The sequence below is a fragment of the Leopardus geoffroyi genome, chromosome B2 (assembly GCF_018350155.1).
Source record: "Leopardus geoffroyi isolate Oge1 chromosome B2, O.geoffroyi_Oge1_pat1.0, whole genome shotgun sequence".
NCBI classification, from domain to species: Eukaryota; Metazoa; Chordata; class Mammalia; order Carnivora; family Felidae; genus Leopardus; species Leopardus geoffroyi.
Genome location: NC_059332.1, coordinates 37,806,435 through 37,820,588, shown reverse-complemented (window position 1 = coordinate 37,820,588; position 14,154 = coordinate 37,806,435). Strand labels below are relative to the sequence as shown.

The 14,154-nt window shown below is 48.5% G+C and overlaps 1 protein-coding gene across 1 annotated transcript in view; it reads left to right on the top strand.

Annotated features, from left to right (window-relative positions):
- The first annotated feature begins 8,714 nt into the window (after positions 1-8,714).
- Positions 8,715-14,154, top strand: part of KCNK5 (potassium two pore domain channel subfamily K member 5) — a 38,168-nt gene continuing 32,728 nt past the window's right edge. Inside the window, exon 1 of the mRNA XM_045498075.1 lies at positions 8,715-9,329. Coding sequence (XP_045354031.1) covers positions 9,144-9,329 — 186 coding nt within the window. The 5' untranslated portion in view covers positions 8,715-9,143. The remainder of the gene's footprint in view (positions 9,330-14,154) is intronic.

Here is a 14,154-nt window from a genome sequence, read left to right as displayed (position 1 = left end):
GGGATTCCAGTTCCTCATGATAGGCAGCAAATAGTAACTTAGGTATTAGGAGTCCCATCGTAAGGTACAGGGAGCCCTCATTAGGTACCTGAAGCCCCAGCCCCTGGTGAGCCATTGCTCAGAAACACACATCCCAGGACTCAAAGGCCAAAGTCCTGTGTGTGCTCAAGTTCTGTTTATTGCCCAGATCACTCTTGATACTGGCTCAAAAGGCAGAAATTCCAGGAATCCCAGTTCCTCCTTCCCCTTGACATCCCCCTCCTCCTCCTCCCCTCCCCACCCCCCTCTCTTCCAATCCTCAGGCCCCTCTTCCATTTGGTGGACAAGCAGCCAATTGTCTCTGGGATCTTTACAGCCCTTGGGAGCAGCCACACTGGGGCCAGATGGGCTGTGGTAGGCATTGAACAGTGGGTCTGAATGAGGCCTTCTGGGGATGCTGAGAGCAGGCAGGGGCTAAAAGAGGCTAGGGGAGGCAGGCTTGGGGAGAGGCTCCTGTGAGAGCTACATGTCCAGGCAATGGGGGATGGGAAGCAGCTTAGCATGGGTACCAAACTCCAGAATGTAGCAGGTCCTACACACAGCTGCAGAAAGTAGGGGAGTTCCAAAAACTGTGACAAGCCCCCTAATCACAAAGCTCCCAACCCCTTAACATCTCCTGAGTCCTCCTTGCCTCTCACTACCACTGTTCTCACCTTCCTTCTGGTCACCATTGTCTCACCACTATACTGTTGCCATCACCGCCTTCTTTTTTTTTTATTTTTTTTTTATTTTTTTTTCAACGTTTATTTATTTTTGAGACAGAGAGAGACAGAGCATGAACGGGGAGGGGCAGAGAGAGAGGGAGACACAGAATCGGAAACAGGCTCCAGGCTCTGAGCCATCAGTCCAGAGCCTGACTCGGGGCTCGAACTCACGGACCGCGAGATCGTGACCTGGCTGAAGTCGGCCGCTTAACCGACTGCGCCACCCAGGCGCCCCACCATCACCGCCTTCTAAAGGACACAACTGCCTGGGTGAACTCTTGAAAATGCTACGGGCGCTTGCCTGCTCGAAACCCTTGCAGGTCGAATGCTTAAACTTATTTTAGTTCTGTACATTCCTCTGACTGTCCCGTGAAGCCTGTGGACTTCTTCCTAAGGAAAATGTTTTTCTGGTATTTGTTTGTTTGAGAGAGAGAGAGAGAGAGAGAGGAGCAGAGAGAGAGAGGGAGAGAGAGAATCTTAAGCAGACTCCATGCCCAGTGCGGAGTCCGACGTGGAGCTGGATCCCACGACCCTGGGATCATGACCTAAGCCGAAATCAAGAGTCAGACACTTAACTGAGTGAGCCACCTAGGCGCCCCAGTAAAATGTATTTAAATGCATAAAATACAATGCGCTGTATTACAAAGGCAACCGATTGCATCGAAACACAATTATCAAAATATTCCTTAAAAATAAAAATTGTGTATGGAAACACATGTGCTTTTTCATTAACATGTTGTAAGTGACAGCAATGGGTCTAATAATGACATAATTTTGAAACAATGTTTTAAGATATTTACTGCCATTTCATGGGATTTTGAAAGAGCTGTGATATCTGTTGGTGACAAAGTCTCAGGTGCTGTTCATGCTACTGTGGTTTGCTGCCTGCAGTTGTTATTGAAGGTGATGCTAAATTTCAGATAGAGATTAGTGCAAATAAAAATGTGAACTTGATATCCAAGTTCACGGAGGCTCTGAGCTTTATCCACGGACCTCTTGATGACCACAGGTTAGAACCCTTTGTCATTGCGCCCCAAACCCTCCCCCGTGCTCCCGAGCATACACACACACACACACACACACACACACACTTTGTAGCTCTGGGACTTGGTCGCTGGCTGCCCCTCCCCTCACTGCGCCTCTCTCTGACAGCTGCTCAGCTCACCTCCCTGCTTTCTGCCTTCATGACATTTCATACTGCTCTCCCCACCCAGTCCACCTGATGAACTCTCACCTAGCTTCGAAAATGACTATCAAGATCAGCTTCTCTTTGAAGTCACTCTTGACTCTACCCACATGGAACGGATTCCCACCCCCACTTCTGTAATCCCTGGCTTCCAACCCCAGATAGACTTTTATGGCCCTTTTGTCTCCTGGTCATTCAAAGACCTTTTAGGACAAAGACCCTTTGGGACAAAGACAGGGCCATCCACAGTGCTTCACACAGAGCCCGGCACATAGTATTTGCTCAAAAAAACATTGAAGAATGGATGAATAAATAAATTAATTAATTAATGCTTGAATATAAGACATTATGAGCGGTCGCCCAAAGGCACTGGCAGAGTCAGTATGGTACTGTCATCTCTACATGCAAAGAACAATTGACCCCACTGACAATTTCTTCTTCTTTCCAAAGCCCCTTTCTGTGTTAAGGGTGACCGGCAAAGGGAGCAGGCTGTATGAGACCAGCAGGGACAGGCCACAACGTCCAGAAGAAATACCCCAGGCTACAGAGGACGTTGCTCACTGTAGGACAGAGAGACAAGAGACACACGGGGCTATCAGCTGCACCCAGTCACTCCCACAATGAGTTGGGGAGGGCCTAGGCCAACAGGGCGAAGATTCTCAGCACAGAAGGAAAACAAGAGGCTTCAGGAGGAGCCAGAGGAGGCCATGGGACGGGGAGTGGTGACCGCTCGTGCTCATGTCAATGAGGACAGTCACAGACTCTGGACTCAGGTCACCCTGAGCAAGGTACCTTGGGCAAGTTACTTAACCTCTCTGAGCCTCATATATAAAACGGGCTCATAAAAAAATGGGGCGCCCGGGGGGCTCACTCAGTTAAGCGTCCAACTCTTGATTTTAGCTCAGGTCATGATCCCAGGGTCGTGGGATCAAGCCTCACATTGGGCTCTGTGTTGAGTGCGGAGCCTGCTTAAGATTCTCTCTCTCTCCCTCAGCCTCTCTCCCCCCAGTCTAAAATTTAAAAAAAGGGGGGGGCTAATAACCCCCTGTGGTGTTATTGCAACCATTAAACAAGATAATAATGATAATTAATAATAATATACTTTATCTATCTGCATTATCTCATTTAGTGTTTAGTAAAACGGCACATAGTGAACACATAAAACTGCCTTGCTTTTATTGTTCTAGGCAAATTCCTAAAGATAGTCAAATTTGTCCTGGTGCCCTCCCACCCTTTCCATTCACCTTTTTCTTCTTCCATTCTCTTTATCAAGCACTCTGCTCAATCACCCCAAACCTCCCTGCCCAAGGAGCCTATGCAGCCAGCTAGCCAGGAACAACCTTAGTGGGAGGTGAGGATGGGTGTTCCTCTGAAACCATCAGAACTTGTGTAAAAATTTTGGTGTGTCTGTGCATGGGTGCATTTTTTCCAGAAACATTCATAGATACTCAAAGTCGTGACCAAAGCAACAAAAGGTTAAGACCTAACACCATACCCCTTTCCTGGGTGTTAAAAAGAGGTCTTAGGAAGAAGGCAATGTTTAACACAAAGGAATGACTCTCAAATATGGGATTTCAGGAATCAGTGACAGTTGGAGAGAAAGATCTGGGGGTAAGTCCCATAACTCACGCTCTGCTATGTTAACTCTAAAAATGACCCTGTCTAAAAAATAACTTTGGGTGACCTCTGAACTGGTCAGAGTGGGGACTTCTCTTGTTACTGGGCAGTTTTTCCTGGTAACAGAAGTTTTAGATGCTGTTCCACAGCAGTGAAATTCTAATATTGTCACGCTCCCTTTTTAAGGGAAAGACTTTGAAATGGCAACAGGGCTCTATCTGAAATCTTCAAATACAAAAAAACTTAGAGTCTGTGCGTGAGTGCTGTTCTTAACCTACAAGGACACATTTCTCCACAGCTTAACTAGCTCTCAGGATGAAGGACATGTAGCTCTGGTATTAAGAGTAACAAACCCTGCTAAAGGTTAATTACTGACTTAATTACTGTCACTTAGCCACATCTCTCTCCTCAATGCCTGGCTAATTGTTGTTACTTCAAACACCTTATCTTGCATTTACAAGTTCAATTTTCACTAATGTGTATGTATGTGTGTGTGTGTGTGTGTGTGTTTACTTTAAACCTTACATATAACATAAACTTTATCATCTTTACCATTTTTAAGTGGATAGCACAGTAGTGTTAATTACATGCACCTTGTTCTACAGAAAATTCTTTAGAAGTTTTTCATCTTATGAAACTGAAACTCTATATCCATTGAGCAGCCCGTTTCCCTCCTCCCCACCCCCCTCCCCCCACCTCCACTCCCTGGCAACTACTATTCTATTTTCTAAAAGCTGGCCACTTTAGATGCCTCAAATAAATGGAATCATGCAGTAATTGTCTTCTTTGAGACTGGCTTATATCACTTAGCATTATGTCCTCAAGGTCCATCCATGTTGTAGCATGTGCAGAATTTCCTTCTTTTTAAAGGCTGAATAATATTCCATTATATGTATATACCATTTTCACTACATTTTTTCCACTACAACTTTATTGCTCTGTGATTTTGTTTTGTTTTTCCTAGTATAAAACATGAAGGCTATCTTACCAGATCCACTGAATTTACTATTCAGAACCTTTCTAACTGAAAAGCCAGAGGATTAGTAGACATGAAAATTTAACAGATATTTTCCCCAGATTTCTAAATGATCCATATGAAATAGAGCAAGTTTATAAAGTAATTGACAATCTTCCATAATGCAATTAATTTTATAAGGCATTTAAAACTGTCTATCCTTCAAGAAAATGACAAGAACAAAAATGAAAAGAAAACCTTTTAGATTTTTGAAATGAGAGCTGCAAAGCTTTTTCTAAGGAAACAAGGCTTTCAAGTGATTGTAATGTTGAACCACTCTATGTTCTTAATGGCTTTTTATACGTCTCCTTAGATCATACATGAATTTTAGAGGGGGAACTATTCCCCTTGAAATCCCTAAACAGTATAAACAGAAATATTCCTAAACAGAAATAAAACAATAAGTATCTTAGCATTATGAAAGGATTATCAAAGATTCATTCACCAAGAGGATAACCCTTTCACCTAACTGAAGCAAGGAAGAACCAAGGGTAAGTGTGGATCCTTTTGTGGCCAGAGCCTGGGAACATGACTTGGGGGAAAACAACTGATCTGCTCTGTCAATTTCTCCTAGGGGCACCCAGGTAAGTCTAGTGATCTGTTGCTATCCAGGTGAAATTAAACTCCATTCTCAAAGCTGATTGCCTTGCAAAAGATGGCACTCTGAAATGATTATCAGCCATAAGCTGATAAATGAGACTGGCTAAATAAGCCCACATCACTGTAGCGGGCAAGGGCAGGCCAGTCCAAGATGGGCCACTTTGGCATTAAGATGATTTTGAGTTAAGCAATTAAAACCCAGCAGATTTAGGCAAGGCTCTTTACCTTCCCCCTCAACTGCCTACAAAGAATTTAGATAGAGAATCTGCTCCAGGAAGAGAGCTATCGCCACAGATATCTACATTATAGAATGAACTAGTTATGGTAGAGGAATCTGGCAAGGCTTGTTTGATCAAAGTCCTCTATGTTTCTGAGTGACCTCGCAAACATTTGTTTACCAACCATTTACTCTTTTTCATCTTCCTGTGAATTACGTTCCTTCCCTTTGAAGTCCCAGACCACTACCTCCTTCTCCTTAGTTCATGTACACCTTGTTTCGCCTGTCTTTGGAATTTCCACGTCTGTGTGGATTCCCTGTGCATAGGAAATTCAATTTGGTTTTCTCTTGCTAATCTGTCCCCTGTCGATTTGATTTTCTTAGTCCAGCTAGAAGGACCCAGAAGGGCACAGGAAATTCTTGCTTCCCAACATCAGCTGTATAAGAAGATACACTCCCTGCACCCCCACCTTTCACCTACTTTTATTTTTCCATCCTCGAGGCACAAGGAGTCTAGACATTCATTGGTTCCAGCACAGTTTATATTTCCAAAATCCCCCACTGGCTTCTGTGCAGAGAATAGGCCTAGCTCCTGATCTCTATCAGATATTCTTGACCCAAATGTGTGGATGGGGTCCAGGAAGGTCGAAGAGGTAAGGGAGAAGAGGGGAAGCACATTCACTCTGGAAGGAACCAGAGGAAGGGGAGAGAGGCATGAGAATGGAGAGCTGGGTCAAGTGGTTTGAGAAAATACAGGAAGTTAAGGAATGGGGCCACAGAAGGAGAGATGAGGAGAAAGTGAACACCACATTGAGGGCAAGAAAGAAAGGAGTTGGGAAATGGAGAAATAGGCAAAGTGGAAAGATAGAGAAACTAGAAATTATAAAGCTTTTGAATAAAACCCAATTCACCCCAAAGTATTCTGCAGTGTTTTTGTGAGACAGCGAGACTGAAATAGGAAGAGGCCCTTTATTTTCTTAGGAAAAGAACGCAGACCAGAGGTGGGAGAGGAATGGTGGAGAATTTTCCAAACAGAAAGAGAGCCTGTGGCCTCTCAAACTGCCCCCACCACCGCTGAATGAACTGTTCACACCAAGTCCCTTCCTTTCTCCCTCCAGAGAGAGGGGATCTGGGACAGAAGCCTGGACTCTTCATCGGCTAAGGGCTGGAGCGTGGGACTGCAGAGTGTGGTGCAGGGTGGGTAGGAGGCAGGCAGGAATTAAAGAGAGGGGTCTTTCTGGGGCGGAGCAGAAGCCTGGCTGGGGAGTGGGTGGGCTCTAGAGGGGGCCACCTAAAGACCTTGTTGAAAAGGCTTGGCTCCCTAAGTCTTCAGGGAATATGGGGCTTCCTGCTCTGGCCTCCTGGAGACACACACAGGTTGCCATAAAGGAGAGACAGAAACATCCATAAACTTGGATCAATCCTTCAAACCTGTACCCCTAGACCCTCTCCTGCCCAATTTGGAGATACCACAGATACCTCCTTGTCCTCTCAGTAAAAACTGCCCTCTTTTTTTCTTTAAATATAATTTATTGTCACGTTAGCTAGCATACAGTGTATACAGTGTGCTCTTGGCTTCAGGACTAGATTCCCGTGATTCATCACTTACTTACCCACCCAGTGCCCATCCTGAGTGCCCTCCTCAATGCCCATCACCCATTTTCCCCACCCCCCAACCCCTTCCACCCTGTTTGTTCTCTGTATTTGAGTCTCTTATGACTTGCCTCCCTCTTTGTTTATAACTATTTTTTTTCTTTCCCTTCCCCCATGGTCTTCTGTTAAGTTTCTCAACTTCCACGTATGAGTGAAGTCATATCTGTCTTTCTCTAAGTGACATATTTCACTTAGCATAATACCCTCCAATTCCATCCACGTTGTTACAAATGGCCAAATGACAAGATTTCATTCCTTTTCATTGCTAAGTAGTATTCCACTGTAGATATAAACCACATCTTCTTTAACCATTCATCAGTTGATGGACACTTGGGCTCTGTCCATAATTTGGCTATTGTTGAAAGTGCTGCTGTAAACTTTGGGGTCCATGTACTCCTATGAATCAGTACTCCTGTATCCTTTGGATAAATTCCCAGTAGTGCTATTGCTGGGTCATGGGGTAATTCCTTTTTTAAATTTTTTGAGGAACCTCCACATTGCCCTAACTCTTGACACCTGACCAAAGCCCCCCCCACATTCCCCACAGGGGGAAAAAAGAGGCCTGGACCAGGGGCAGTGCACTAATTTGGCCCACTACTGCACTGGCCCCCTCAGAGGCCCCGAGAGGGTCAGGGCCAGCCCTTAGTACCAAGTGCTAGTGTGCCACTCCAGCTTCTGGCTGTTGCTGGTTAGAGATTTTGAACAAACTAACCTAACACAGCTTCCTTTTCCTCCCTGCAAGGTTGGTATAATTACAGGCTGTTCTTGGGATGCATGGGAAGGTTGGAGTATTGCCTCGGTAAATGGTAGCAAGGCGAGTGAGATGTATCCTCAGTGTGTGTGTTTGACAAATTCATTCACTCCTTCGTTGCACAAATGTTTACTGAGTGTCTCCTATGTAACAGTCTGGGGATATGTCATTGAACAATCCAGATTCCCCACAGGGCCAGCTGTCATTTTACTGTTCTATAGTGTATTGGTTACATAGTACATTAGAAGGAATTTAGGAAGAAAGTATCTTCCAACAAGGGGATGAGCGCATGTGTGTGGGTGTGGATGAGGGTTGCAGAGTAGGCTTTGGAATAAGGAGAGGTTAAAGTGTTTCCTGGAGAGTTACAGTGCGTGGGGCTGGGAGGTGTCTCCAACAGCACAGCTCCTTCTAGATGTGGGCGTCTCACCAGGGCAGGTGAGAATGGGGTAAAAGGGGAGAGTCTCACCTTTGTGGCTGGATTAGTCCCTGATATCCTGATTCTCTAAAGCTTCTCCAGTACCTTTCTAACCTTACACTTACCCTTGGTTTACAGGAGGGGGTGAGAGAAAGAGACTGAGAATCAAGCTTTCTTGGCAGAAACGGCAGTGGACGAAAATTGAGTTACAACGAAAATAGCAATAGTAATAACTTCCTTGACCCCAGTCATTAGGTACACACTCATCTTAGTTAATACCACCGGCACTAACAACAAACGCGAGCCCCAGAGACCCCAACCTCTCCGGCACCGCGGGGCACGCAGCCTCCCCTGGCGGCAGCCCCCGGCAGCGCACGGAGCACCGAATCCCCGTGCTGCGCACCTCGCGGTGACTTCTCCGGCCGGCCAGCCGCGGGGCCTGCGCGGGGCGGGCCTGAGCGGGGGCGGTGCAGACGAGGGGCGGGACCTGCACGGGTACCACCCCCGGGATCAGGCTCGGGAGGGCGCGCGCGCTGGGCGCTGGTTAAAGAGGCGCTTGGAGGCGGGTGCGGCGCACACTGCTGCGGCTCGCGGAGGACGGCCCACGTGTCTCCCTAGACTCTGGCCTTGAGTTCCCCCGGCTCCCTTTACCCCAGCGAGCCAGGGCGCCCCCTTGCCCCGCTTTGGTGTCCACCCACCAGCCTCCCCCCCGCCCCCCCGCGCGGGAGCAAGTCCTCGTACAGTTCCCCGCGCTTGGTGGGCCAACTTGGCGGAGCAACTTTGTCCAGAGAGCGGCGCCGGGGGCGGGAGGGGGGGGGGGGGAACAGGGCACTGCGCATGCGGAGCTCCAAATTCAAACAGCTGTTTCCAGAGGCTGTAGGGCGCGTGGACCCGGAGCCGCAGGGGCTAGGGGAGCCTTTCTCCAGGAGGCGGCCGCTTGGGAGCCATGGTGGACCGGGGCCCACTGCTCACTTCGGCCATCATCTTCTACCTGGCCATCGGGGCGGCGATCTTCGAGGTGCTCGAGGAGCCACACTGGAAAGAGGCCAAGAAAAACTACTATACTCAGAAACTGCATCTGCTCAAGGAGTTCCCGTGCCTGGGCCAGGAGGGCCTGGATAAGATCCTGCAGGTGAGCCGCCGTCTGTGCCCCTACAGACACTGGAAGCCCGCCGGAGCTTTAGGAGTGCCGAAGGGAAACCCTTCACAGCTTTGGATAACCCTCAGTCCCTGCGGGCAGCCCTGGGGGTGGCAGGAAAGGATGTCTCACTTGGGTCTGGCTGCTGAGGTCTGTCGTTCACCCGTAGACACGGGAGTCACCCACGCGCGGAGACTCTTTGGGAACCCCGTTTGTCCAGAGAGACGTTGGGGTTGACCTCTGGGTGAACCGGCCCCGCGATGGCTCCCTGTGAGTGTGCGGGTACCTCCCTCGTTGGAGGGGGGCTGTAGGGCGGATAAAGGCGGTTATCTGCACTTTGAGAAGCTCCCGCTCCCGGAGTTCGGGAGTGGAGCCGGGTGCCACCCCTTCGCATCTCCACCTCCCAGCTCCGGGCCAGTGCCGCGCCCGCTCTGTGTTTTTTCGGGAACGTGAGCCGGGCGTAGTGGCGGGAGGGTCCCACAGCCCCAAGCTATGCAAAAGCTCCTCCGCACCCGGACCCGCACCCCCAGGGCTCGGGAAGTGGGTAGGGGGCTCCGTACCGCCCGAGCACCCCCCCCCCCCCCGGGATGGGGGGCTGATGGCCGCAGTGCCTGGGACGCGCTCAAGCTTCCGGCAGGGCTTATCTCATGGAGACACCTCCCCTCCTCCCCCAGGGCTTGGAGTTAAAGTTGGTGAAAGTAGCAGGTTGAACAAAAGAACAAAACCCCGGGAATCCTTTTTAGGGGAAAGGAGAGGTTGAGCAGAAGGGGACGCGTGGGGTATAGTTTCTTCTCCGTGTTGACATTGAGAAGCTCTTATCTTCTGGTACGTGCTCTATGGATGGCTTTGACCTCACTAGAATAAACTGGGGCTGACCAGGGTGGCTGGGATCTTGAGTCTGTTTGGGGCCCAGGGTCCTCCACGCCAGTTTCTCAGAGGCTCTTAGCCTTAAGCACCCACCCTCCCTGGCCTGCACTAATGGCTTCTCTCCGGTGGAAGGACCAGGACCTGGGTATAAAGAGCTGGTGATGGCTCTAGATTGTGGAGTGGGGTAGGGGTAGATTGTCCAAGGTGTTATTTTTCTCTTGGGGTGGAAGATGCGAGAAAGGAGGTTTGATGAGGAACAACATTTAATCTACGGCACCTGCCCAACATTTTATGATTGTCTAGTTGTCTCTCATTTTTCTGGTCTCAGTTTCCCCGTATGTGAAATGAGAATGCACCCGTCTTCATCTGTCTTCCCTGCCCTGGACTGTTGGGAGGTTGAAAGCTGTGGAAAACATGAGCATGTCTTGCTTGTGCTGCCCCCTCATTGTCCTTAAATCGATGGACATTCACACACCCGAGCATATAGGTACCTACCAGCAGCTGGGCAGGTGAAGACTTGTCCTCCCAGGAGCCAGTGAGGGGGGAGGTTTAGGGGTGTTGCATTTTAGCGGGGAGAGCCTCTGGGCCCTTAGCAGTCCCCAGAGTGGGTGACCGTGGGAGGTGAGGTTGGTGGGGAGGAGGAATTCAGCCGGTAATTGGGGTGGTTTGGCTGCTAATAGCAGGAACTTCTGTGGATGAGTGTCTGCCCTGTGTGTGTGCGTTGGGGAGGGGTCACTTTATAATTTCCCTTGAGGAAACAATTCCCCGGGAGAGCAGTTGTTGTTTAGTTTGTTCCAGGGCTTTGTTTAGAGGGGGAAGAGGGCAGGCGGGGATGATAAAGAATCAAGCTGCCCTCGAAGTGTTTCCCTCTTCGCCACAGCAGGGGAAGGAAGGAAAGAATTCAAGGCTGAATGTGGGAAAATAAACTTCAAAACCCACGGAGAAGGGAAGAGGGGGGTGGTCAGGGTAAGGCAGCCGGGTGCAGCTGGTGGTGGTAGCTTTGGAAGTTAGCTTTCTTAAGGGGTTCAAATCAACAAAAAGCCTCTTATTTGGGGGTCCTCTTAAACCCGCTGGTGATTGCCCCCCAAAAGCAGGCAGGTAACTTTTAGATGTGGGCATCGGGCCAATCTGATTTGGAGAGGATCATGGACAGCCCTGTTCCCCATCCCTGGCCAAAAAACTCTCCAACCTTCTCCAACTTCCCCTCCCATCATAGGAAAAACCCAAGAAGTGAACACTGACCAGCAGAAGCATTCTGCTAGCATCACTTTTTAGTCTGCAGAAATCTGCCTGGCTCTGCTTTCTGTTATGTGACTTGAGGCATTACCTTCAGCCCCAGGAAATTGGTTTAAGGAAAAAAGAAGACTCCGTTGTGGAAAACTCAAACTTCTTTCCCATCTGGCCTGGGGCATTTCCACCTGAGGTTCTGTGTTTTGTCAGGTTCTGAGTCACCTTTGTAATCCTAGAGAAGTCCCAAGCTAGAAATTCCTGGGGTAGGGGCGGGCTCTTGGGAGGGGTTGTTAGAAGTGGGGGGTGCAGACTGAGTAGGGTTTTTTTTTTTTACACTGGAAACTGCATGTGCTTTCAAATGTGTGCAAAGGGAGTTAACACAACACACTGCTCACCTTTCATTAGGTCTTATAGGCACCCCGCCCCAACCGAGTTGTCTGGTTCTTCCTGCCTGACTTTCAAATGCTTACCCTCCCTGCTTCTACCGCAGCAGCCTCAGACCCTGTGGTTGTCCTCCTTCCTGCCTTCAGAACCACCTTGAACCCTTGCCTCCCCAGCCTCTTCCCTGAATTGCATGCAGAGGTTTCCACTAGGGCAGTTAGCATGGATTTGAGCACTCTGTGTGTTGGGCACTGTGAGTGGTATGTGCATTTTATAAAAGAGAGTGGGCACAGGCCTGTTTTGACATCTGCATTGGCCATTTTACCCATCAAGCCATTTGACTTTGCCTCTTTCCTCAGTGCAAAGTGAGGGTCCAGTGAGGATCAGGGCAAGTAGAAGCGTTATGCAAGATGCCTACAGATGTCACTTAAAGCGAGCACGTCTCCCCCTGTCTGTTTGTGTTTATTGAGCACACGTTGACCTAGTGCTTTACCTGTGTTAGTTCAGGTACTTTTTACAGCAACCTTATGAATTCAGATAAGGAAACTGAAGCTCAGGGAAGTTGAAGTGGCCTTGGTGACACAGCAGGAGGGCACAGCCTGGGGTGGGAACCTGGCTCGCCTACTCCTTGTACACCTTTGCCCTGCTTCTTAGGCCTGTGAAGCTGTTGAATGGGTAGTCTGTAAGTGAGCTTAGTGGGGTGGTTCAGCTGGACTTCGGTCAGCTGGGAAATTTTATTTTCTATTTCCCCTAGAACAGGCATTGGCATGCTGGCCTCCTGTGTTGGGCCTGGCCAAGCCAGCACCTCCTCTGTTACTGTGGTAAGCATCGGTCCACCCCTCCCTTGGCAGCACAAAAGAGCAAAGGGTTGGGATGCAGTGAAGGGGGGCAGTCTCAACCTTCACCTCCAGTGTGCAATGATCATAAACAGGAAGGATTTGAGAACTCCCTGTGCACCAGAGCTTTGAATAAGCACGTTCTATACATTCTTACTTTAATTTAATCTTGGTGACCACCCCCTTTTATAGATGAGGACAATGATATAACTTGCCCAGGATTATATAGTATAGAATCAGGTTTCACACTGAAGTGGGTTGATCCCAGAGTACATGAGAACATTCATCAACGAACATTTATTAAGTGTCCACTATGTGCCAGGCACTAGGCGAGGATCTGGGAGTGCAAAGATGGATTAAGACACCACGAGGCTCAGACTGGCTGCTGGGGAGAAGGATGAATAAACCCACTATGATGTGATGGTTCCTGAGGGCCTCCAGAACCAGCCTGAGAGGTCAGGGAGGACTCTCAGGAGGTGATGACTCCAAGTGGGGTCTTGGATGTAGGAGGGTTTAAGAGGGAGAAGGAGGGAGAGAGTGAGGTGTTCCTGCTGTGGCTCTTGAGATTCCCATGTCTCCCAGGGGTGTGGTAGGGGTCGCCCCATGCCCTGCCTTCCACTGGAGCATCCCATCCCTAACTGGTTTTTCCTAGACTGCTCACATAGCTGACCAGTTCCCAGAAGCCTCTTGGATCCTACTGGCCTCCTTGCCAGCTCCAAACTGCATTATCCTATTTGGAGGTTTTCCGTGGGTGCCAGACCCCGCTCCTTTTATTTTCTGGACCCTTCCTATTCTCTGCATGTTCCAGTCTACAGTAGTCAAGCTGATTCCAGTTTTGAGGTTCTGACATCGTGTTTCTAACACCAATCCTCCTCCTAAAATTTGAAAATATAACCATGGGTTATGTGCAAAAGTTACATCTGACCAAATGATGTAATGATCTGACCAAATGATGCCCTTAGAATGGGGCACATTCATTGAATTTTTTTGAGAATTGAGGGTTAACATGAAAACCTCTTTTGTTTCAAGCCTCGTTGGAAATTGTAAAGCACACTGGTCCACTTAACTGCCTTTGTAAGTAAAGGGAACACAATAGATCTTTTGATTATCCAAGATCACGGAGGCCTCCACGTCATTAGTTCAAACTTGGATCCTCACTGTCTAGAACTGCAGAAGTGGAAACTAGGGAAGTTGGGGTTTTGAGAGGAAATGGAAGAAAGAGGTCCCCTCCTAATGACCTGTTTGTTTATGTTCCGATCAAAGTTGAGGGCAGCCAAGATAATAATAATTCTTAAATTGGTAAATATGCCTCAGTTAACTGCTCTAGTTAGAGTTTAACAGTTAAAGTGGATTTTTATTGAATCGTTTTGAGAGTTTTACTAGAGCCCTTAGGATGATTGCAGATGGCATGGTATTAGAGAATTATTGAGGGTGGGAATTAGCAAGTGTTGAAAGGTTCTAGTGGGGTGGGGGGAGCCCTATAGGAGGGGGTGCAAGGGAGGTGA